Here is a 22,383-nt window from a genome sequence, read left to right as displayed (position 1 = left end):
CAAAAGCCGCAGTTGGACCAGCAGGTTCTTTTCTGCCTTTGTATTTCACTCAAATCTGACTAACAAGTACTAGGCCTACAAAATAAATGGAATTATGATTGTTTATATTCCACAGAATGCTGTCAATAGCCTAGATTTTGAATTACCAGGGATAGATTTAATTTGAGAAGTAGGAATGGAGAACAGAGTAATATTTGGACGCGCGTCAAAGTACCGGACCCCCTTCCACGGGACGGAGGGGGGGGGGCGTATGAAAGAAGAGGCGGAAGGGTCATAGCGATAGAGGAAAGAAGGAATTACGTCACTATTTTTCGACGTCCCCGTCAGCAACGTCATCAAAACGTACCTGTTTAAGTGAGCCAATAAGATAAAAGATTCTACGAGGAAATCGGCTGTATAACGGGTACTGGGTAGACAGTTTCTTCGATCAGCGGTTTCTGGCAATTCGAGTACGCTGTTGAGACGTAAACGAAAGCCAATATCTCGTCAAAAGCTTGAAAACGCTCGAGGTCATTTTTCGTCCGATGAAGTTGATGGCCAGGGCCTTTCTACAATAATTCAAGGGATTAGAGCGCAACACGCTCTCGAGTAATAAGAAGTAACTTGAGCGGTTCGTTGAACTTTGTGGTGGCGGCCAAATGGAAGACGATGGAAGCGTTTCGCCGTAACATCTCCCTGTCCGACTCGGACAATCCGAGTCCCTCTTGCGAGACATCTCCCCAGACGGCAACTACCTTGGACAGGGCTTCCGGTCTTTTCTCTCGAAGACGGTCGAAGACCTAAACGCGAGCAGGCACCACCACCGTTATACGCGCGTCTTACAATTAGGGTTGAAAATGCGCCTTCATACCTTCAATTGAGCAGATTTTTCAGGCGATCTTCACCCACTGGATCGGTGGCTCTGGAACCTTTGGGCCGAATTAGAACGTAGGCGTTCTTGACAAGAGGACACGAATAGAAAATCTTCTCCAAAAAGATCTAATCGAAATGAAAACATCTTTTAATCGAAGTACAATCGATGGTGGCCGAGCGATAACGCGTCACTCTATCGGCATCATCGCGAGTGAAGGGATCAGGTTACCCCGAGTTGGGAAAGATTATGATTTTCTTGGCGAGAAAGCCAGTTACTCCCGTGATGAATACTCCCTTGTTGTCATAAAAATCTAGTACTCCTTGCCTCTGTCCGTCCATAGCGAAACCAAGCGGAGCCGTGACTAGGAAAGGCGATTAATTAATTAACTAATAATTATTTATATTATGGTTAATCGCCATTAAGAAATACGGAGAGTTCCACGCGCAGGACATGATACTACTCGGAAAAAGCCAGCTGCTCGGATTCCTCGACGTTATTCTTAAGTTGAAATTTTGAAAAGAACTTTCATCATTTTGGAAATGTATCTTTTACCGCGTTTTCATCAATTGATTTCGACATTTTTACCACCGCGTTGACGCGTTTCTCGGTTTTTGTACTAGGGTAATGGCAGCGCCTGACCGAAGGCCTTACCTTAGACTGCGGGAAGATTACGTCGAGTATCAAGACGCTTTCTCTCCAAGCTCTCAATCGAAACTGAACTTGTAATATTTTTGGGAGAGAAAGGGATTCGGGGAGAGGGTTCGAACTTCGAAACGCCTTGCAAAAAATGCAAACTACGTTTAAACGTAATTACTAATTTCGTCATACTTTTTGCCAAAAGCGAAAATTCTTTTGTCTGTCAGAAGTCAATCATTCGACGTAAATAACTAAAGTTTCGCTTTAAATTCAACGTTAAAAGTAAATATCTCGAACGAGAAGTATGGCGCGCGCGTTACGTCAGCTTCAACTTTCGAACTACATTTCTTAAATCTTTTTTAATTTTGAATATAATCATATAATAGATAATAATTAGAAAAAGTTCTAGGAGGAATTAACCTTGAAGGCCTTAGGCGCTCTTTTGTGGCAGCAACAGCCAACCGTAATTAAGCCAAATCCAAATAAACCATAATTACTGATAATAAGATGGATGGGCGGCGTAATACGGCGTCCAACCTTTGACCCACGATACTTCTTGATATCAACAAAGATATTAAAATTGGAACTAACTGAAATTATAAGTGCCGCGAAGGGCTTGGGAGCAATCTGACGATCACGTAGCCACTCGCGTACCAAGTCGCCAAAGAAAGTACCGGCGATCTGACTGATTCTGGAGGATTACTCTGTTCTATGAAAATAATGGAATGTGGTTTTCCATTACACCGGTCACTTTGAAGCTGTTTATTGTTGGGACACCGATTTCACCCGAAACGTACCACTCCTCTACCCGTCTCCCATTGTTAGCCCGTCTTAATTTTTCCAAGGTTGGCAATTTCTCGCGAGACCCGCTCTCTATCGCGTATCCGACCCCTCGCTTTGAACAAGTTGGGAAAACCAAAATATTACCTCTCCGTGTCAAGAAGATTATATAAACTTAAAGTATCCAATGAAAACGTTATTATGTTTCTGAGTTGGGGTTTCCCATTTTTGTTGTTGTTTTGAAAAATATATCGCAATGCACGGGCCTTGATAGATATAGGAGGCAATGAATGAAATATATCACAATGCACGGGCCTTGATAGATATAAGAGGCAATGAAGGAAATATATCGCATGCACGGGCCTTGGTAGATATAGGAGGCAATGATAATCTCTCTCTTTGCACCAGAGGTTTATCTTTAATATTTAAATAAATATAATTATTTTTAATTATTTTAATCTTCAATAATTAACATTAATAATAGTTAAATCGTTTAAAATAAAGTTATACCTATTATCTTCTCAAACTTTGCTAATATTGACGTTTAAAGTTAAGGGTACCCCTCTTGCCCGCTTTTTTCAAATTTGGGGTATATATACGATTCGTTTCCATTATAATAGTAAGGAAAAAGCGCAATTGCGAAAACCTTTGGTGGCGATCCCACCTTAGGGAGGCTAGACGTTTCTCGTAACCCTAGCTGATCGCCGCGTATATCCTAAAACCAAACGATGATAATGGAGTAGAAGCCAATGATACAGATTGGTGTCTATGTGGAATAGACGGAAGACCAGTGGATGGTGGTGTTAGAAGCCAGTGTAAGTGCAGACTGGTGTCAATGTGGGATTGACAAAGAGCAGAAGATGGTGGTGATTAGAAGCCAGTAAGAACAGACTGGTGTCCGTGTGGGATGGACAAAGACCAGAAGATGGTGGTGTGAGAACTCAAGTAGAGGAGCCATTTCCGTGACTGTGAAAGCAGTTCGGAAATGGCGAACACGTTTGCTCCGATACGCAAACTGCGAACGCGGTCACGTGGGTGTAACAACGGACAGACAGACAGACACACAGACAGACACACACACAGACAGACACACACACAGACACGGCCGTTACAGAACCTCTCCTGGACTACGTCACACGGAGAGGTAAAAAAAAAAAGAAAGAAATGTTTTGAGAAGAGATTGCAATCTAGTTTAGTCAAAGGTCTTTGTGAAGGGTAAAACCCGAGGGGCTCGTCACTACGCCTCCGTGGTGGTCATCCCCAGACGGGCCCTTCCTCCCATCATACACAAAATGGATAATTTAAACCTCCCCCGGGTTTTTCAGGGGCGAACCCCCAGCAGCATCAGCCAGCGCGTGGCGCCGAAAACAAGATAGAGAGAGACTGAATGTAATAAGTCAGTCAAGGTCCGGGATAAGATTAAAATAGGGGTGGTGGTATTCCCTTTACTGCATGGTTGTTTACCAGGTAGATTTTTGAAAAGACGCTTTACAAGTGGAAAAGTACCCCGCTCCCTCTATACAGAATGTAGCCCGAAATCTTATGTCGCAATGAAATATAAACTGCGAAAGTTGAGGGGTTTGGGGGAAACTACTTCTCATCGACTATTCATTTGTGATTTTCTCTCGTGTTAGGAAATTCTTCCACGAGACGTGACAGTCATTTCAAAAAGGCGGAAGATTCCTAATTGGAATGCAAATTATATCCAGGATACCTTGAATTAATTAAATAGTAATAATTAGGCTAGGGAATTTAAATATGGGCTAAAACGTTAGGAAGTTTGATTTCTCGGGTTGACGAAAACTGCAATCATGCAACTGGTTTAAGCGCGGTGTTCCGCTTTACGAGAAATACCAGGAATACGTATTTCTTGAAGAATCGACTTTGTTCATGACAAATCATATCCTTAAAATCGTTGCCATTTATAACGTTCTTTTGTTATAGGCTTAAAAATATTATGGGAAAATGTAAGGAAATCATCTGAAAATATATAGTTTTAAAAGTAAGCCGCGGGAACTTGAAGATCTGAAAATTGATTTAAGATTTAATTCATCATTGAGTCGCTTTCAATGTTCGCCTATTTATCAAAAAACCCACTGTTTTTTTACAATCTTTCTGGAACAAAGCCGACTTAACGTGACGCAATACTCTAATTCCGAGTACATCCCTTGATGGGAAACTTCCGTTTTCCACCTCCCGGATGTGTCATCCATATCACTCGTACACGAGACGCGAACATTTGTTAGGCTGACGCGATCTATCTAGTTTAAAAGCGGCTGTCTTTCTTAATTTCAACTCATTTTAGACAGTACAATGTTGCATTCCATCATTTGCGTCTTGTTCCTTAGCTCCTTTCAACTCTTAAACGCCTTGAATCAGACGGATAATTATTTCGTAGGTTTCGTTTAGTACACGTTGACGTTGGCGTTTAAATTTAAAGGTACATTTCAGGATGAATCGAAATACGTCGAAGAAGTTCGACGTCACATGCAAGAGGTCAGAGACCAATTTGGTGACGAACTGAAGGACACCTACGAGCGGGACATTACCGATTATATTCGTCGACGCAAAAGATCGAGTAGTACGAGTACTTCGCTTTCCCACGCATTTAATCACGCATAGTCGGTACCAATACCTCAAAGTAGCTATAGTTACCATTTTGAAAAGAATCTACTTCTAGGGATTGGGACCGATCAACGAGTCGTTGTTGCGCGACTTAATAATAATCTGGCTAAAGACGAATTTCTTTTGTCAGTTGGCAAAGGTTGTGATTTGCCTAAGCAAATCGGTATTAACGACGCTTGCATGTGTCAATCGGGACCTCACAAAACCATGGTCGAGTTGGAAATGATCAACGGAGATATATCCGGCAACACCGTAAATCAAACGAAAGATAAACTCGGGAAACATATTTTAAATCATTTCATTCATTGGTATATAGTTGCAAATACCGTGGTGCATTTCCATCGACAGATGCAGCAGTTCTTGCTCTTCACCCACGCACAAATGCGTCGCCGTCGACAAAGAGATGGTCAAAGTACCGGTAAGTACGCGTCTTCGAGTCGCGACCTTAAAAGGCCCGGAAGGTTTCCATTCTAAGTCCCACCCAAAACTTAGATGGAAGTCAATTAGAGACAAATATGTCCGAGAAAAGAAAATTATGGACGGACAGAAATTGAGCGGCAGTGGTTGTTCGAGCAGAGAGGTGTGGGACCTCTACGAAAGCCTTCATTTCCTTAAAGACTCGATTAGCCACAGAAAGTACATGAATACAAGAAAAATAAACAGCTAGATTTAACGATTCTTGTTTCAACGCAGAACAATTAACAATATGTCTCAAGCAAATAAAGACGAGGCGGCCGATAAGAATCCTGATAAGCCAGAAGATAGTCATGAGGAAATGGTTTTTGAACATGAAGATGAGGACTTCATTATCGAGGAGCCAATTAATGAGGCGGCAAATGCGCTGGTCGATGCTGAACAAGGAAATAACAGTTTGCCTAAGCCAAGAAAAACCAGCTCTACGTCTAGCTTGAGTGCAAGTGACAGTCGGCCCAGTACGTCTTCAAGCAAACGTGAAAGTGAAGAAACATTTATGAAATCAGCCAAATATAAAAAGCCAAAACAAAAGGTTGATGCCTATGAACAAACGCTCCTAAATATTTGGAAAGAAAATACAGGTAAAATCAATGCTAGCTCCTGCAATGCCATCCCAGAGGATCCGGATCGTTTATTTCTGTTGAGCCTAGAAAAGGATTTTAAATCTTTAAATGATAAAAACAAAAGAAAAGCAAAACATGCACTCATGCAAGTGCTCGATGATTTGCTTGAAGAGGAAGAACGTGACAAATTGGCAGAGCAAATTAATTAATAATCTGTATTTTCATAATAAAATCATTTTTATTAAACGAGTAATCTTTAACGTCCTTGGTATTCCATCTTACCATTAATAGTAAAATATTCCTTATAAGAATCTCTTATCTGTATGGCTCCTCTTCTACATGCTCTACCTCCTCGCCGAGGAAGCCCGGTCATATTACTGTTATGGTTAAGTCTCCATTCCCCTTTAACCAAATTTCCATGTTCATCAATATGGTCACCGTACTTGATTGGACAATACAAACGCCTATCAGTTTGTTCTTCCTTCGTCATCAAGAAGTTGTGCAAACATACTGCAGCTTTTACAACAGCCTCAGCATTCACTGGGTCAAGAGGTATAGGGCTTTGCAAACATCTAAATCTAGAACTGAGAATCCCAAATGAATTCTCAATGGTCATCCTAGCACGAGACAATCTATAGTTGAAAGTGTCTTGATCAGCTGGGAGATTTCTGCCAGCATAAGGGCGCATTAAATTGGGTTTAAGAGGAAAGGCAGCATCACCAACAAAACAAAACGGAAGTTCAGGCCCATTTTCTTCAATTTTTCTTGGTTGCGGAAAGAAATTTTCATCTTCAATTGCTTTCCCCAATTCTGAACCACCAAAAACACCTCCATCACTTATTCCACCGAAATTTCCAATGTCTACAAATGTAAATTTATAATATGCGTCGCACACCGCCATCAACACAATACTGTAGGTTCCTTTGTAGTTGAAAAACATAGAGCCAGAATTAGGAGGTGCGACCAATTCAATATGTTTTCCGTCCAAGGAGCCAACACAATTAGGGAAATTCCACTTTTGAAAATAATTTAACGCGGATGTCATCATTGCTTTTTTAGTCATTGGTGGAAGATATATTGGCTGAACTGCATTCCATATGACGTTACAAGTCTCTGGTACAATTTTAGCAACGGTTGATTTACCAATTCGAAGCGCTAATGACAAAGTTCGATAGCTATCTCCAGTTGTCAAATACCTATAGAAAAGCTAGTAAATTTACAACCAATTCAAATAATTAAACATAATACAAATATTACCTCAATGTGATGTACAGTCTTTCTTTAGCAGATATGGCTTTTCGGTAAGAATTTTGCTCTCTTCGCAAGCCTCGCTTAGTAGACGTTTTTTGTGGTGTGAACGAAACGCGACGGATGAAAGCGAACAATGCGAATGCGGCGAACGTGGCGAAAGACGCGAAAACGGTTGGTGTGGACGGGCTATTAAGAGCAAAATTCTTTGGCGTGCCAAAGATTTTTGCAAGTTTTGCGTTGTTCGCAAAGGATCAACCAATAACGTACGCTTATATTTTGACGTCATAAATGATTTCGTCATCGAGGTTGCTTCTTTCCTGTAGGAATTAAACATGGCACCTGTGTGTTCCAAACAGAAGAATATTTTAAGTTTCAATAATAATGTAATAGCTTCTCTTCTGATATTAAATCACCGTAATCGAATAAAAAAAAGAGAAGAATATGGGTACGAGAAGTGTTTCAGGACCGACCTGTAGATGGTGACTTCCACAATTTAATACCGAAAATGAGAATTTGCTATGAATATCATAATGACAATATGTACAGAGAAGTGTTTCGAGTCACACCCAGCCAATTTGATTATTTATTGAGTCTCGTTAAAGATAATTTAACTAAACAAGACACCCATTACCGAAAAGCCATATCTGCTAAAGAAAGACTTCCCCAGTAACACGAGTGTTCCGCGTTCGAGTCGGTTCGAGGTAGATTCGTCGGTTTATGGTCTAGTCGGTAGTTACAACTAAAATCCGACTCTTATCCAACTTCAGTTGCCAACTCCGCTTTGTAGTCGGCCGTGAGAACAATAAAGTAGAGTTGGCTGATAGTTGTATTTTAAGTCGGTTAATGTAATGAAGGATTAGGTCGGCTGCTCGACTCCTTACCAACTAAAATGCGTTTCTATCAAATAAAAGATAACAATAAGGGTCTAGAGGTCGACATATCCGACGGCCTACCGATCACACTGAACATTTCAGATTTCGTTGTTATGAAGCTTCTTCCGCGTTTGAGTCGGTTCGAGGTAGATTCTTCGCTTTATGGCCTAGTCAGCACTTACGACTAAAGTCCGCCTCTTATCCAACTTCAGATACCAGCTCCGCTTTGAAGTCGGCCGTGAGAACAAACAAATAGAGTTGTCTGATAGTAACATTTTATGTCGGTTGGTGTAAGAAAAGATTAGATCGGCTGCTCAACTCCTTACCAACTAGCATGGGTTTTTATCAAAATAACAACAAGGGACGAGAGGTCGGCATATTTGACTACCTACCGATCATACTAAAGATTTCAGATTTAGTTATAATGAAGCTTCTTCCGCGTTTGAGTCGGTTCGAGGTAGATTCGACGGTTTATGGTCTAGTCGACACTTACAACTAAAGTCCGACTCTAATCCAACTTCAGTTACTAGCTCCGCTTTGAAGTCGGACATGAGAACAAACAAATAGAGCTGACTGTTATGTTACATTTTAAGTCGGTTGGTGTAAGGAAGGATTAGGTCGGCTGCTCAACTCCTTACCAACTAGCATGGGTTTTTATCTAATTAACAACAAGGGTCGAGAGGTCGGCGTATCCGACTACCTTCCGATCAATACTTAACATTTCAAATTTCGTTATAATGAAGCTTCTTCCGCGTTTGAGTCTGTTCGAGGTAGATTCGTCGGTTTATGGTCTAGTTGGCACTTACAACGGAAATCCGACTCTTATCCAACTTCAGTTGCTAACTCCGCTTTGCAGTCGGCCTTGAGAACAATAGAATAGAGTAGGCTGATAGTTACATTTTAAGTCGGTTAATGTAATGAAGGATTATGTTGGCTGCTCGACTCCTTACCAACTAAAATGCGTTTTTATCAAAGTAACTTAAGAGAGGTAGGCATATCAAGTTTGGCGCTGATTGAACCAATGACATAGGAATTATAACACCCTAGCTTCAGACCCCCAATTGCGCGACTGAAATTATCGCGAAGTGAATATACGCTCGAGACAATGTCTTTTAAGCTTATTTCTTCATTTCCAAAGGAAAAAAGTCGCGCTCTTTCTAATCACGTGTCAAAATGCTCGGAAATACGTCACCTATATAAAATTTCAACATGGCCTTCAGCTTCAGCCTATTCAATTGGGGGGTCTAGAGGGTATTATCATTCCTATGTCATTGGATTAAACGGCTGAGTGCGACCAGAGAGAATTGAGTAGGGAGCATAAGCTATTGCCCTTGATATTGCTAAGCGAGATCATGATGTATCGTACTCTTAAAGCTAAGGGGTATTAGCTAGGTACACTCTTAAAACTCATGGGTTGAATGAGTTGGGCTATTTGAATTTTAACTACAATTTGGTTAAAAAATAACCAAGTAGCAGTTGGATAAATATTTCCCTGTAGTTTGGGATGGGGTTATTTCAAACGCAAAAAATTTGTGGTAATTGCAGTAACCCAAATTGGGTCATTTGCAATTTTAGGCAAACCAAGCATACAAATACGCGGTATTGTACACTTGATGGATGTTTAGAAAACTTTGCAATACCAGTTATTTAAGCAATATAGTATAAACAACCATTTGAAATAATAATATAAAAAAGATTCTTGGAATATCAAAATGAAACAGCTTTATAGCTACAAAACTACTAAAGGAATCGTAATTTTTAAAAATATTTCAATATATTCATTTTATATTATGAAGACAAGGCAAACTGCTAACAAGGTGCACTAGTGTATCAACGGTTTAAGATTATCTTAAATATAAAGATAAATATAATTAATATTTTATATTTTCTTCGATAGCTATTAAGCTTATTGCGCGTTACATCGTTTCAAAAATAACTTTTGAACATTCTTGAGAGACTAGACTAATATTGACGTTTTAAATGAAGCATACGCCTATTTTTGTCTTACTCAAATTGGTACATAATATCTCGAATCTTAGTAATGGATAAGAGTAGAGCAATTGCGTGAACCTTTGGGGAAAACTGCACCATTGGGGGCTAGACGTTTCTTGTAACCCTAGCCGATCGCCGCGTAGATCTTAACCTTAACTATGATGAAGGAATAGAAGCCAGAAAGTACACACTGGTGTCCATGTGGGATGGACAAAAGACCAGATGATGGTGGTATTTAGAAGCCAGTAAGTGTAGACTGGTGTTCATGTGGGAGGGACTAAATAATAGATGATGATGGTGTTGTTTAGAAGTCAGTAAGTAGAGACTGGTGTCCATGCGGGATGGACAAAAGACCAGATGAAAGTGGTGTTTAGAAGACAGTAACTACAAGCCTTAAATCTGACCATAAACAAGCCAAAAGCCCACCATTAACAATCCATAGGGCCGACCATAAACAAACCATAAAGCCGACCATAAACACTCCATAAACAAGCCGTAAAGCCAACCAGAAACAATCCATAAAGCCGACCATAAACAATCCATAAAGACGACCATAAACAAGTCGTAAAGCCGAACATAAACAAGTCGTAAAGCCTACCATAATCAAGTCGCAAAACCGACCCTAAACAAGCCATAAAGCCGTCCATAAACAAGCCGTAAAGCCGACCATAAAAAAGCCATAAAGCCGACCACAAACAAACATAAATCCGACAAATAACAGTCGATAAAGCCGACCGCAATTAGATTAATAATCCGACCATAACCAGATAACAAAGCCGACTTCTTGTTTGATAATGTAAGAGCTGGACACGCTTACTTTTTAGAGTCGGTTAAAGTGCTGGCAAAATTTCTATGGCCGGAAGTCGGGCCGACGCTTAAACGGATAGGACATTTCGACGGTCGAAATGAAAGTTTACCGACGCTTTTACGTCAGTGTTGGTTGGACCTCGAACCGACTCCGTTGGCCCAACGTCGATTGTGCTACTGGGGAATTGTTTGATTATGTAACAGCTAGCCACGCTTACTTTTTAGAGTCGGTTAAAGTGCTGGCAAAATTTCTATCCCGACCTCATTTTGGAAATCCCGAAAATTTTCCGTGCACGTTTGAAAAGGTTGGAAAACCGCCGGACCGACCCATTTTCGGGTAGGACATTTCGACTGTCAAAAGGAAAGTCTACCGACCATTTTGCGGCAGTATAGGGCAGTGTCGGTTGAATCTCGAGCCGACTCCGTTGGCCCAACGTCGATTTTGCTACTGGGGTTTACATCACATTGAGGTAATATTTGTATTATGTTTAATTATTTGAATTGGTTGTAAATTTACTAGCTTTTCTATAGGTATTTGACAACTAGAGATAGCTATCGAACTTTGTCATTAGCGTATCGAATTGGTAAATCAACCGTTGCTAAAATTGTACCAAAGACTTGTAACGTCATATGGAATGCAGTTCAGCCAATATATCTTCCACCAATGACTAAAAAAGCAATGATGACATCCGCGTTAAATTATTTTCAAAAGTGGAATTTCCCTAATTGTGTTGGCTCCTTGGACGGAAAACATATTGAATTGTTCGCAACTCCTAATTCTGGCTCTATGTTTTTAATTTTACACGGAATTTTATTCCGTTAAAATTTAAGAAAGGGCACCAATCCCCTGTGCCGGACGCGTCCGCGAAACCGGTTTCGCGTACGCTCACTCGCGTACGCTTACGATGGGAGAGAGAGATCGCTAGCATACGCGATGGCGATACGAAGAGAGATGGAACCAGAGAGAATTTAGAAGGGGAGTGGAAGGCCCCCCTTTGACTCTATTAAACGTGATGACGCCCAAACAAGATGTCGCGTTGAGCTTTTTGGGGTAGGCGAGTTTCCGGTCACGTGTTCTAAAATCTATCTATTACCAACGCATCATACCGGAAATCGACCTGCCTAGATAACGTTTAGCAGACGACGTTGCGCTACATTCCAAACCACCCCTTCCACTCCCCTTCTAAATTCTCTCTGATGGAACCCAGATCGGAGGGAAACGAAGCTCCGCTGCCTGCCTGGTATATTAGTGAGAGGGGGAAGAGGGAGAGGGGGCATCCCGCTCGGAGAGGAGGGAGAGGAAAGAAAGGTAGTTTAAATCTCGCGGGCTTTTTTGAGTGAAAGAAACAAGTTGATAATTTTCGTGCACTGCTGCACTTTGTGCGCGTGATACATCAGAGATTATGCTGAATGGTTAGGTTAGGTTTCGTAAAATAGAGGGGACGGTTTACGGTCATAGTGATTTCTGGTTTAGGGGATCCAGGATTTTGTTTTAGATACATTATTTGATTCGTATGGTTTTTAAAAATTATACTTTAGTGGGGTGCACAATTTAGTATCATTAATATTATTTGAAATGTGACGTTATTAGAAATTAAGGGGATACACGATTGCGTTTCAGAAATGTTTTTAGTTGTACGATTTATTGGAGATCAACTATACGGGGGGTCACGTGAGCCGTGTAAAATTACTATTAAGGCCCAGCCCTTGGGCCATCTTGTTCAACTACAAAGGAACCTACAGTATTGTGTTGATGGCGGTGTGCGACGCAAATTATAAATTTACATTTGTAGACATTGGAAATTTCGGTGGAATAAGTGATGGAGGTGTTTTTGGTGGTTCAGAGTTGGGGAAAGCAATTGAAGATGAAAATTTCTTTCCGCAACCAAGAAAAATTGAAGAAAATGGGCCTGAACTTCCGTTTTGTTTTGTTGGTGATGCTGCCTTTCCTCTTAAACCCAATTTAATGCGCCCTTATGCTGGCAGAAATCTCCCAGCTGATCAAGAGTTCAAGACACTTTCAACTATAGATTGTCTCGTGCTAGGATGACCATTGAGAATTCATTTGGGATTCTCAGTTCTAGATTTAGATGTTTGCAAAGCCCTATGCCTCTTGACCCAGTGAATGCTGAGGCTGTTGTAAAAGCTGCAGTATGTTTGCACAACTTCTTGATGACGAAGGAAGAACAAACTGATAGGCGTTTGTATTGTCCAATCAAGTACGGTGACCATATTGATGAACATGGAAATTTGGTTAAAGGGGAATGGAGACTTAACCATAACAGTAATATGACCGGGCTTCCTCGGCGAGGAGGTAGAGCATGTAGAAGAGGAGCCATACAGATAAGAGATTCTTATAAGGAATATTTTACTATTAATGGTAAAATGGAATACCAAGGACGTTAAAGATTACTCGTTTAATAAAAATGATTTTATTATGAAAATACAGATTATTAATTAATTTGCTCTGCCAATTTGTCACGTTCTTCCTCTTCAAGCAAATCATCGAGCACTTGCATGAGTGTGTTTTGCTTTTCTTTTGTTTTTATCATTTAAAGATTTAAAATCCTTTTCTAGGCTCAACAGAAATAAACGATCCGGATCCTCTGGGATGGCATTGCAGGAGCTAGCATTGATTTTACCTGTATTTTCTTTCCAAATATTTAGGAGCGTTTGTTCATAGGCATCAACCTTTTGTTTTGGCTTTTTATATTTGGCTGATTTCATAAATGTTTCTTCACTTTCACGTTTGCTTGAAGACGTACTGGGCCGACTGTCACTTGCACTCAAGCTAGACGTAGAGCTGGTTTTTCTTGGCTTAGGCAAACTGTTATTTCCTTGGTCAGCATCGGACAGCGCATTTGCCGCCTCATTAATTGGCTCCTCGATAATGAAGTCCTCATCTTCATGTTCAAAAACCATTTCCTCATGACTATCTTCTGGCTTATCAGGATTCTTATCAGCCGCCTCGTCTTTATTTGCTTGAGACATATTGTTAATTGTTCTGCGTGGAAACAAGAATCGTTAAATCTAGCTGTTTATTTTTCTTGTATTCACGTACTTTCTGTGGCTAATCGAATCTTTAAGGAAATGAAGGCTTTCGTAGAGGTCCCATACCTCTCTGCTCGAACAACCACTGCCGCTCAATTTCTGTCCGTCCATAATTTTCTTTTCTCGGACATATTTGTCTCTAATTGACTTCCATCTAAGTTTTGGGTGGGACTTAGAATGGAAACCTTCCGGGCCTTTTAAGGTCGCGACTCGAAGACGCGTACTTACCGGTACTTTGACCATCTCTTTGTCGACGGCGACGCATTTGTGCGTGGGTGAAGAGCAAGAACTGCTGCATCTGTCGATGGAAATGCACCACGGTATTTGCAACTATATACCAATGAATGAAATGATTTAAAATATGTTTCCCGAGTTTATCTTTCGTTTGATTTACGGTGTTGCCGGATATATCTCCGTTGATCATTTCCAACTCGACCATGGTTTTGTGAGGTCCCGATTGATACATGCAAGCGTCGTTAATACCGATTTGCTTAGGCAAATCACAACCTTTGCCAACTGACAAAAGAAATTCGTCTTTAGCCAGATTATTATTAAGTCGCGCAACAACGACTCGTTGATCGGTCCCAATCCCTAGAAGTAGATTCTTTTCAAAATGGTAACTATAGCTACTTTGAGGTATTGGTACCGACTATGCGTGATTAAATGCGTGGGAAAGCGAAGTACTCGTACTACTCGATCTTTTGCGTCGACGAATATAATCGGTAATGTCCCGCTCGTAGGTGTCCTTCAGTTCGTCACCAAATTGGTCTCTGACCTCTTGCATGTGACGTCGAACTTCTTCGACGTATTTCGATTCATCCTGAAATGTACCTTTAAATTTAAACGCCAACGTCAACGTGTACTAAACGAAACCTACGAAATAATTATCCGTCTGATTCAAGGCGTTTAAGAGTTGAAAGGAGCTAAGGAACAAGACGCAAATGATGGAGTGCAACATTGTACTGTCTAAAATGAGTTGAAATTAAGAAAGACAGCCGCTTTTAAACTAGATAGATCGCGTCAGCCTAACAAATGTTCGCGTCTCGTGTACGAGTGATATGGATGACACATCCGGGAGGTGGAAAACGGAAGTTTCCCATCAAGGGATGTACTCGGAATTAGAGTATTGCGTCACGTTAAGTCGGCTTTGTTCCAGAAAGATTGTAAAAAAACAGTGGGTTTTTTGATAAATAGGCGAACATTGAAAGCGACTCAATGATGAATTAAATCTTAAATCAATTTTCAGATCTTCAAGTTCCCGCGGCTTACTTTTAAAACTATATATTTTCAGATGATTTCCTTACATTTTCCCATAATATTTTTAAGCCTATAACAAAAGAACGTTATAAATGGCAACGATTTTAAGGATATGATTTGTCATGAACAAAGTCGATTCTTCAAGAAATACGTATTCCTGGTATTTCTCGTAAAGCGGAACACCGCGCTTAAACCAGTTGCATGATTGCAGTTTTCGTCAACCCGAGAAATCAAACTTCCTAACGTTTTAGCCCATATTTAAATTCCCTAGCCTAATTATTACTATTTAATTAATTCAAGGTATCCTGGATATAATTTGCATTCCAATTAGGAATCTTCCGCCTTTTTGAAATGACTGTCACGTCTCGTGGAAGAATTTCCTAACACGAGAGAAAATCACAAATGAATAGTCGATGAGAAGTAGTTCCCCCCAAACCCCTCAACTTTCGCAGTTTATATTTCATTGCGACATAAGATTTCGGGCTACATTCTGTATAGAGGGAGCGGGGTACTTTTCCACTTGTAAAGCGTCTTTTCAAAAATCTACCTGGTAAACAACCATGCAGTAAAGGGAATACCACCACCCCTATTTTAATCTTATCCCGGACCTTGACTGACTTATTACATTCAGTCTCTCTCTATCTTGTTTTCGGCGCCACGCGCTGGCTGATGCTGCTGGGGGTTCGCCCCTGAAAAACCCGGGGGAGGTTTAAATTATCCATTCCCAGGTAGCAATTCACCATGTAAATTATGTGTATTTTGAGTGTTCTTAGTGTATATAACGTGTTTGGGTTTTTCATAAGTGTAAAACACGTGGAGTATACGTTGAATATATCACGTTAATAGAGCTGATGATTTAGGACGTGTAAAACACGTGGAGTATAGGTGGATAATATCACGTTAATTGTGGTGTTGATTTAGAGAGTGTAAAACACGTGGGGAATAGGTTCAAACTATAACGTTAATTGTGGAGTATATTTAGACGTGTAAAACACGTGGAGTTTTGGTTGAACACATCACATTAATTTGGTGGCGATGTAAAGCGTGTGCAATACGTGAAGTATAGGTTGAAAATATCACGCTAATTTTGGTGATGATTTAGGGCGTGTAAAACACATGGGGAATAGGTTGAAAATATCACGTTAATAGAGCTGATGATTTAGGGAGTGTAAAATACGTGCGGAATAGGTTCAAACTATCACGTTAATTGTGGTGTTTATTTAGGGAGTGTAAAACACGTGGGGAATAGGTTGAAACTATCACGTTAATTGTGGAGTATATTTAGACGTGTAAAACACGTGGAGTTTTGGTTGAACTCATCACGTTAATTTGGTGGAGATTTAAAGCGTTTAAAACACGTGAACATGAAGTTGAATTTAACAGTTACTCAATATGCCTAAATCACGTGACAATGAGGTTGAAAAGAACAAGATATTTGTACGTGTGATTGAAGTTGATTCTAACAAAGTAGTTGAAATATATACTATTTCTAATATATGAAATTATTTGTTTATTTATAGTATCACAATGCATTTATCTTTAAACTTATAGTAAATCAAATTTCCACACATACAATTGTATTAATATAATTTTTAGAAAGGCAAGCACCGGTGATATGTATGGGTAAAAATAAATAAGTGATTATTGTATAGACTTCATAGTTGTTAAGACCGACCGTCATTCACAGCAAATTGTTGAAGCTCACATTTTCTTTCTCCAATATGGCAATGACACCTACCATCTAGTACCGTTTTCTATTGACATTTTCCCTGGAGTAATATTTAAGGATTAGAAATTAACGTTGCCTTATAAGTTCTTTAAAATACAGCTACGTCTCCTTCAGTATAGTGCTCCTAAGGTAAGATGTTCGGCCGTTCGCTTTTTTAAATCTTTCATTTTAAATCGAGGTCTAAAAAATATTAGACCTCCTTATCTATCGCAATGTTTTAACCATTTGGTATTCGGTCGGCTAGCTGGCGGTTAGTTTCCAGCTTTGCGTTTAAAATTTAACCTGGATATATTTTGGACTTCAACATATAACAGCAAGTTAAATGATCATGTGCCATTCATTTTCACCCATTTAAAGTTTATCTTATGATATTTATTAGTAGCAACAACGTGATCTTCACTGTTGGTTAACGTGAATAAGACGTTGCTTAGAGGTGACCTGGTATGGGTATTTTACACGTTTATAATTAGGTTAACCGTACACCGCTTCTAGACGTGTAAATCACGGGTTTAAGGTACCTGAGAAACGTTGGGTACACGTTCTATCCACGTAAATTGCACGTTACGAACACTAAATTACCTGACATTATTTTCACTTTGATTTTGAGTGCAAATATTGTTAGATATTTAATAAAAACAACGTGATCTTCACTGTTGGTTAACGTGAATAAGACGGTGTTTAGAGGTGACATGGTATGGGTGTTTTACACGTTCATAATTAGGTTTACCGTACACCGCTTTTAGACGTGTAAATCACGGGTTTTGGGTACCCGAAAAACGTTGGCTACAAGTGCTACCCACGTAAATTGCACGTTACGAACATTTCATTACCTTACATTATTTTCACGTGAATTTTAAGTGCAAATATTGTTTACATATTTAATAAAAACAACGTGATCTTCACTATTTGTTAACGTGAATAAGATGGTGTTTAGAGGTGACATGGTATGGGTTTTTTACACGTTCATAATTAGGTTTACTTTACACCGCTTTTAGACGTGTAAATCACGGGTTTTTGCTACCTGGGTTTTGAGTATGATGGGAGGAGGGGCCCGTCTGGGGATGACCACCACGGAGGCGTAGTGACGAGCCCCTCGGGTTTTACCCTTCACAAAGACCTTTGACTAAACTAGATTGCAATCTCTTCTCAAAACATTTCTTTCTTTTTTTTTTTCAAAGCGAGGGGTCGGATACGCGATAGAGAGCGGGTCTCGCGAGAAATTGCCAACCTTGGAAAAATTAAGACGGGCTAACAATGGGAGACGGGTAGAGGAGTGGTACGTTTCGGGTGAAATCGGTGTCCCAACAATAAACAGCTTCAAAGTGACCGGTGTAATGGAAAACCACATTCCATTATTTTCATAGAACAGAGTAATCCTCCAGAATCAGTCAGATCGCCGGTACTTTCTTTGGCGACTTGGTACGCGAGTGGCTACGTGATCGTCAGATTGCTCCCAAGCCCTTCGCGGCACTTATAATTTCAGTTAGTTCCAATTTTAATATCTTTGTTGATATCAAGAAGTATCGTGGGTCAAAGGTTGGACGCCGTATTACGCCGCCCATCCATCTTATTATCAGTAATTATGGTTTATTTGGATTTGGCTTAATTACGGTTGGCTGTTGCTGCCACAAAAGAGCGCCTAAGGCCTTCAAGGTTAATTCCTCCTAGAACTTTTTCTAATTATTATCTATTATATGATTATATTCAAAATTAAAAAAGATTTAAGAAATGTAGTTCGAAAGTTGAAGCTGACGTAACGCGCGCGCCATACTTCTCGTTCGAGATATTTACTTTTAACGTTGAATTTAAAGCGAAACTTTAGTTATTTACGTCGAATGATTGACTTCTGACAGACAAAAGAATTTTCGCTTTTGGCAAAAAGTATGACGAAATTAGTAATTACGTTTAAACGTAGTTTGCATTTTTTGCAAGGCGTTTCGAAGTTCGAACCCTCTCCCCGAATCCCTTTCTCTCCCAAAAATATTACAAGTTCAGTTTCGATTGAGAGCTTGGAGAGAAAGCGTCTTGATACTCGACGTAATCTTCCCGCAGTCTAAGGTAAGGCCTTCGGTCAGGCGCTGCCATTACCCTAGTACAAAAACCGAGAAACGCGTCAACGCGGTGGTAAAAATGTCGAAATCAATTGATGAAAACGCGGTAAAAGATACATTTCCAAAATGATGAAAGTTCTTTTCAAAATTTCAACTTAAGAATAACGTCGAGGAATCCGAGCAGCTGGCTTTTTCCGAGTAGTATCATGTCCTGCGCGTGGAACTCTCCGTATTTCTTAATGGCGATTAACCATAATATAAATAATTATTAGTTAATTAATTAATCGCCTTTCCTAGTCACGGCTCCGCTTGGTTTCGCTATGGACGGACAGAGGCAAGGAGTACTAGATTTTTATGACAACAAGGGAGTATTCATCACGGGAGTAACTGGCTTTCTCGCCAAGAAAATCATAATCTTTCCCAACTCGGGGTAACCTGATCCCTTCACTCGCGATGATGCCGATAGAGTGACGCGTTATCGCTCGGCCACCATCGATTGTACTTCGATTAAAAGATGTTTTCATTTCGATTAGATCTTTTTGGAGAAGATTTTCTATTCGTGTCCTCTTGTCAAGAACGCCTACGTTCTAATTCGGCCCAAAGGTTCCAGAGCCACCGATCCAGTGGGTGAAGATCGCCTGAAAAATCTGCTCAATTGAAGGTATGAAGGCGCATTTTCAACCCTAATTGTAAGACGCGCGTATAACGGTGGTGGTGCCTGCTCGCGTTTAGGTCTTCGACCGTCTTCGAGAGAAAAGACCGGAAGCCCTGTCCAAGGTAGTTGCCGTCTGGGGAGATGTCTCGCAAGAGGGACTCGGATTGTCCGAGTCGGACAGGGAGATGTTACGGCGAAACGCTTCCATCGTCTTCCATTTGGCCGCCACCACAAAGTTCAACGAACTGCTCAAGTTACTTCTTATTACTCGAGAGCGTGTTGCGCTCTAATCCCTTGAATTATTGTAGAAAGGCCCTGGCCATCAACTTCATCGGACGAAAAATGACCTCGAGCGTTTTCAAGCTTTTGACGAGAAATTGGCTTTCGTTTACGTCTCAACAGCGTACTCGAATTGCCAGAAACCGCTGATCGAAGAAACTGTCTACCCAGTACCCGTTATACAGCCGATTTCCTCGTAGAATCTTTAATCTTATTGGCTCACTTAAACAGGTACGTTTTGATGACGTTGCTGACGGGGACGTCGAAAAATAGTGACGTAATTCCTTCTTTCCTCTATCGCTATGACCCTTCCGCCTCTTCTTTCATACGCCCCCCCCCCTCCGTCCCGTGGAAGGGGGTCCGGTACTTTGACGCGCGTCCAAATATTACTCTGTTCTCCATTCCTACTTCTCAAATTAAATCTATCCCTGGTAATTCAAAACCTAGGCTATTGACAGCATTCTGTGGAATATAAACAATCATAATTCCATTTATTTTGTAGGCCTAGTACTTGTTAGTCAGATTTGAGTGAAATACAAAGGCAGAAAAGAACCTGCTGGTCCAACTGCGGCTTTTGTTTGTCCATATGTAATATTTGGTTGGAAACGAATATACTAATGAATGCATCTAACTGCCGGCAACGCCGCTCGCTACATTATATAAGTTCTTCGTGCTTTTTGATACGCCGTGCATGGTCAGAAGGAAGGAGCACGTTCAACCCGTATTTCCTCTGTCCGAAACGCTATACCTGCATACCTGCCTCCTAGCCATTCTATTACCTATACCTACTAGGCTCTAATAGTACTTGACGTCAGCGGCTGATGTAAAACGCGTCAAGGAGGAATTTTTTCGTGGTTCTAAAGCGCTTCCTCACATCCGGTTTATCTCCCCAGCGCGCACTCCCAATAGTCGTAGACCCCGGCTGCGTTTGCTAGAACCGTCGACCCTAGCGTTGTTATTGGCCTAATTGTATCACCTTCCGGATAAGGCTGAGCGACGCAAAAATAGGGAAATGCCTTAATATTGAGAAAATCACTTGATTTTCTACTTGACCCTCCCTTTAACGCCGCGAATACTATGAGGGTCAAGTTGCCGACAAGGTCCATGGTTAGAGGATTGATACGTTTAAACGCCATACGCTACCTTTCGCCAAGAGCGCTCCGAAGTAGAGAGATAGAATGTTGAAGATGCGATGAGGAGCGATTCTCAGTTCTCTTAATCCACTCTGGATGGTCTCAACGGCCGTGATGGCGAAGCAGGCTACGATGACACCCCACCAGATCTGCGGTCGCGGAATGGAAGCCTTTAGTTTTTTGTCAAGTGAGACCTAGGAGGAAAGAGTGGGACGTAGTAGACTCGTTGGTGGACAACGCGGTGATGAACGTCTCCCAGAGGACCTTGCGGGGGGTTGAGGCCACGAGCATTCTGGATAGGACATGATTGCCATTGATGGAAGTACGTTAGAGATACCCTCGGTCCATATAACTCTTTCCTCCAAGATGAGGCATGACATACCACGGAAGAAAGCAATCCGAGGTCGTTCAAAGCTCCCGGCGTTACCCGTTGAACCTTCTCGTGACGCTCAGACCACAAGTAATTGTCAACGTACATAACTGGCTCCGAAAAATACGGGGTGCCATCACGGTGTGTTGCGGTAAAATACGATCTGGTGATTGGATTAAGGTTTAGGTCACCCTGAAAAGATATCGACATTGAGCTGCACTTTCAACAATTGAGTGTGACGATTGCGCCTGGCAAGCGGTACGTCATGGACCCCGCTTTTGTCTCTCGTTCCCTTTCATATTATCGATAGTCTACTCGGTCTTATAAGGATCTGAATACCGGGAAGTGTTTCCCGTCTATGATTGTAGACACCATTAAGTTTAGAAGCGATATGTTCCGTAAGGATGACACTACCTATACTTCGTAATGCTAGAGGCTTACTCGAGCTAGTTCGAGAACGACGGAAGCCAAGCGCGAGCGCCCGAGACTCCCGAGTCTACTAATAATGTCGCGCGAATCTGAATAAAATAGGCTTGACGCGGCTATAATATTATGTTACCTGAGCTTGTCCTTTAAGTTTCGAGTTCAAGTACAGGGTCTCAAAAGGAGCTCTCACTGGCCATCTTAGTAATAGGGCATTAGTTCATTTGCTAGCGATTTGAAAGGCGGTTTTGCAGGGTGAACTAGGTTAAGCGTTCGCAGTGTCTGTCCCCTCGGTTTTTTCAAAATACTATAAAGTAATTATGCTTCATTTATTATTACTTTGGAAGGAAGCTAGGCGTGACAATCTTGCCTAAAACAAAGAGTCCATATAAATGACACCCGTGCTAAAAATTACGGAGTCAACAAATTTCCTTTAGCTGGTGTCCCTGGACGAACCAATAAATCTAAAATTTATTTTTAAGCCGCGGTTACACGAACAGACAGCAACTTACCAATTTGGCGCGGCATTGATAGTTTTCAATAAAGGGGCTGTGGAAAGTTCTTCCCCCTCTCTCGGTTTAA

The 22,383-nt window shown here is 40.9% G+C and overlaps 2 protein-coding genes and 3 long non-coding RNA genes across 6 annotated transcripts; 2 read left to right on the top strand and 3 right to left on the bottom strand.

Annotated features, from left to right (window-relative positions):
- Positions 1–521: 521 nt before the first annotated feature.
- On the bottom strand, positions 522–1,527 carry LOC149668134 (uncharacterized). The gene is made up of 3 exons (XR_016368137.1): positions 851–1,527; positions 604–779; positions 522–548 (listed from the first exon to the last, which is right to left on the bottom strand). It is a non-coding gene; the product is annotated as an uncharacterized LOC149668134 (long non-coding RNA).
- Positions 1,528–4,582: 3,055 nt separating this feature from the next.
- Positions 4,583–4,982, top strand: LOC149668133 (uncharacterized). The gene is made up of 3 exons (XR_016368134.1): positions 4,583–4,663; positions 4,721–4,894; positions 4,950–4,982. It is a non-coding gene; the product is annotated as an uncharacterized LOC149668133 (long non-coding RNA).
- Positions 4,864–5,506, top strand: LOC149668132 (uncharacterized). 2 transcript variants are annotated; one of them, XR_016368133.1, is made up of 3 exons: positions 4,864–5,146; positions 5,211–5,312; positions 5,387–5,506. It is a non-coding gene; the product is annotated as an uncharacterized LOC149668132 (long non-coding RNA). The 2 variants fall into 2 exon arrangements; XR_016368132.1 differs by having other exon boundaries at positions 4,864–5,312.
- A 7,781-nt stretch (positions 5,507–13,287) lies between these two features.
- On the bottom strand, positions 13,288–14,355 carry LOC149668131 (uncharacterized). The gene is made up of 3 exons (XM_089841295.1): positions 14,299–14,355; positions 13,915–14,234; positions 13,288–13,857 (listed from the first exon to the last, which is right to left on the bottom strand). The coding sequence occupies exons 1-3, from the start codon at positions 14,341–14,343 to the stop codon at positions 13,356–13,358; spliced, it is 867 nt and encodes a 288-aa protein (XP_089697421.1). The 5' UTR covers positions 14,344–14,355; the 3' UTR covers positions 13,288–13,355.
- A 6,282-nt stretch (positions 14,356–20,637) lies between these two features.
- Positions 20,638–21,675, bottom strand: LOC149668130 (uncharacterized). The gene is made up of 2 exons (XM_089841294.1): positions 21,391–21,675; positions 20,638–21,157 (listed from the first exon to the last, which is right to left on the bottom strand). The coding sequence occupies exons 1-2, from the start codon at positions 21,586–21,588 to the stop codon at positions 20,984–20,986; spliced, it is 372 nt and encodes a 123-aa protein (XP_089697420.1). The 5' UTR covers positions 21,589–21,675; the 3' UTR covers positions 20,638–20,983.
- Positions 21,676–22,383: the final 708 nt, after the last annotated feature.

Source organism: Phalangium opilio, unplaced genomic scaffold, assembly GCF_054372755.1.
Source record: "Phalangium opilio isolate 3A_F unplaced genomic scaffold, DU_Popi_V2 ptg000056l_1, whole genome shotgun sequence".
Classification (NCBI taxonomy): Eukaryota; Metazoa; Arthropoda; class Arachnida; order Opiliones; family Phalangiidae; genus Phalangium; species Phalangium opilio.
Note: the sequence above shows the minus strand (reverse complement) of the source record. Positions and strands in the feature narration are given on the sequence as shown.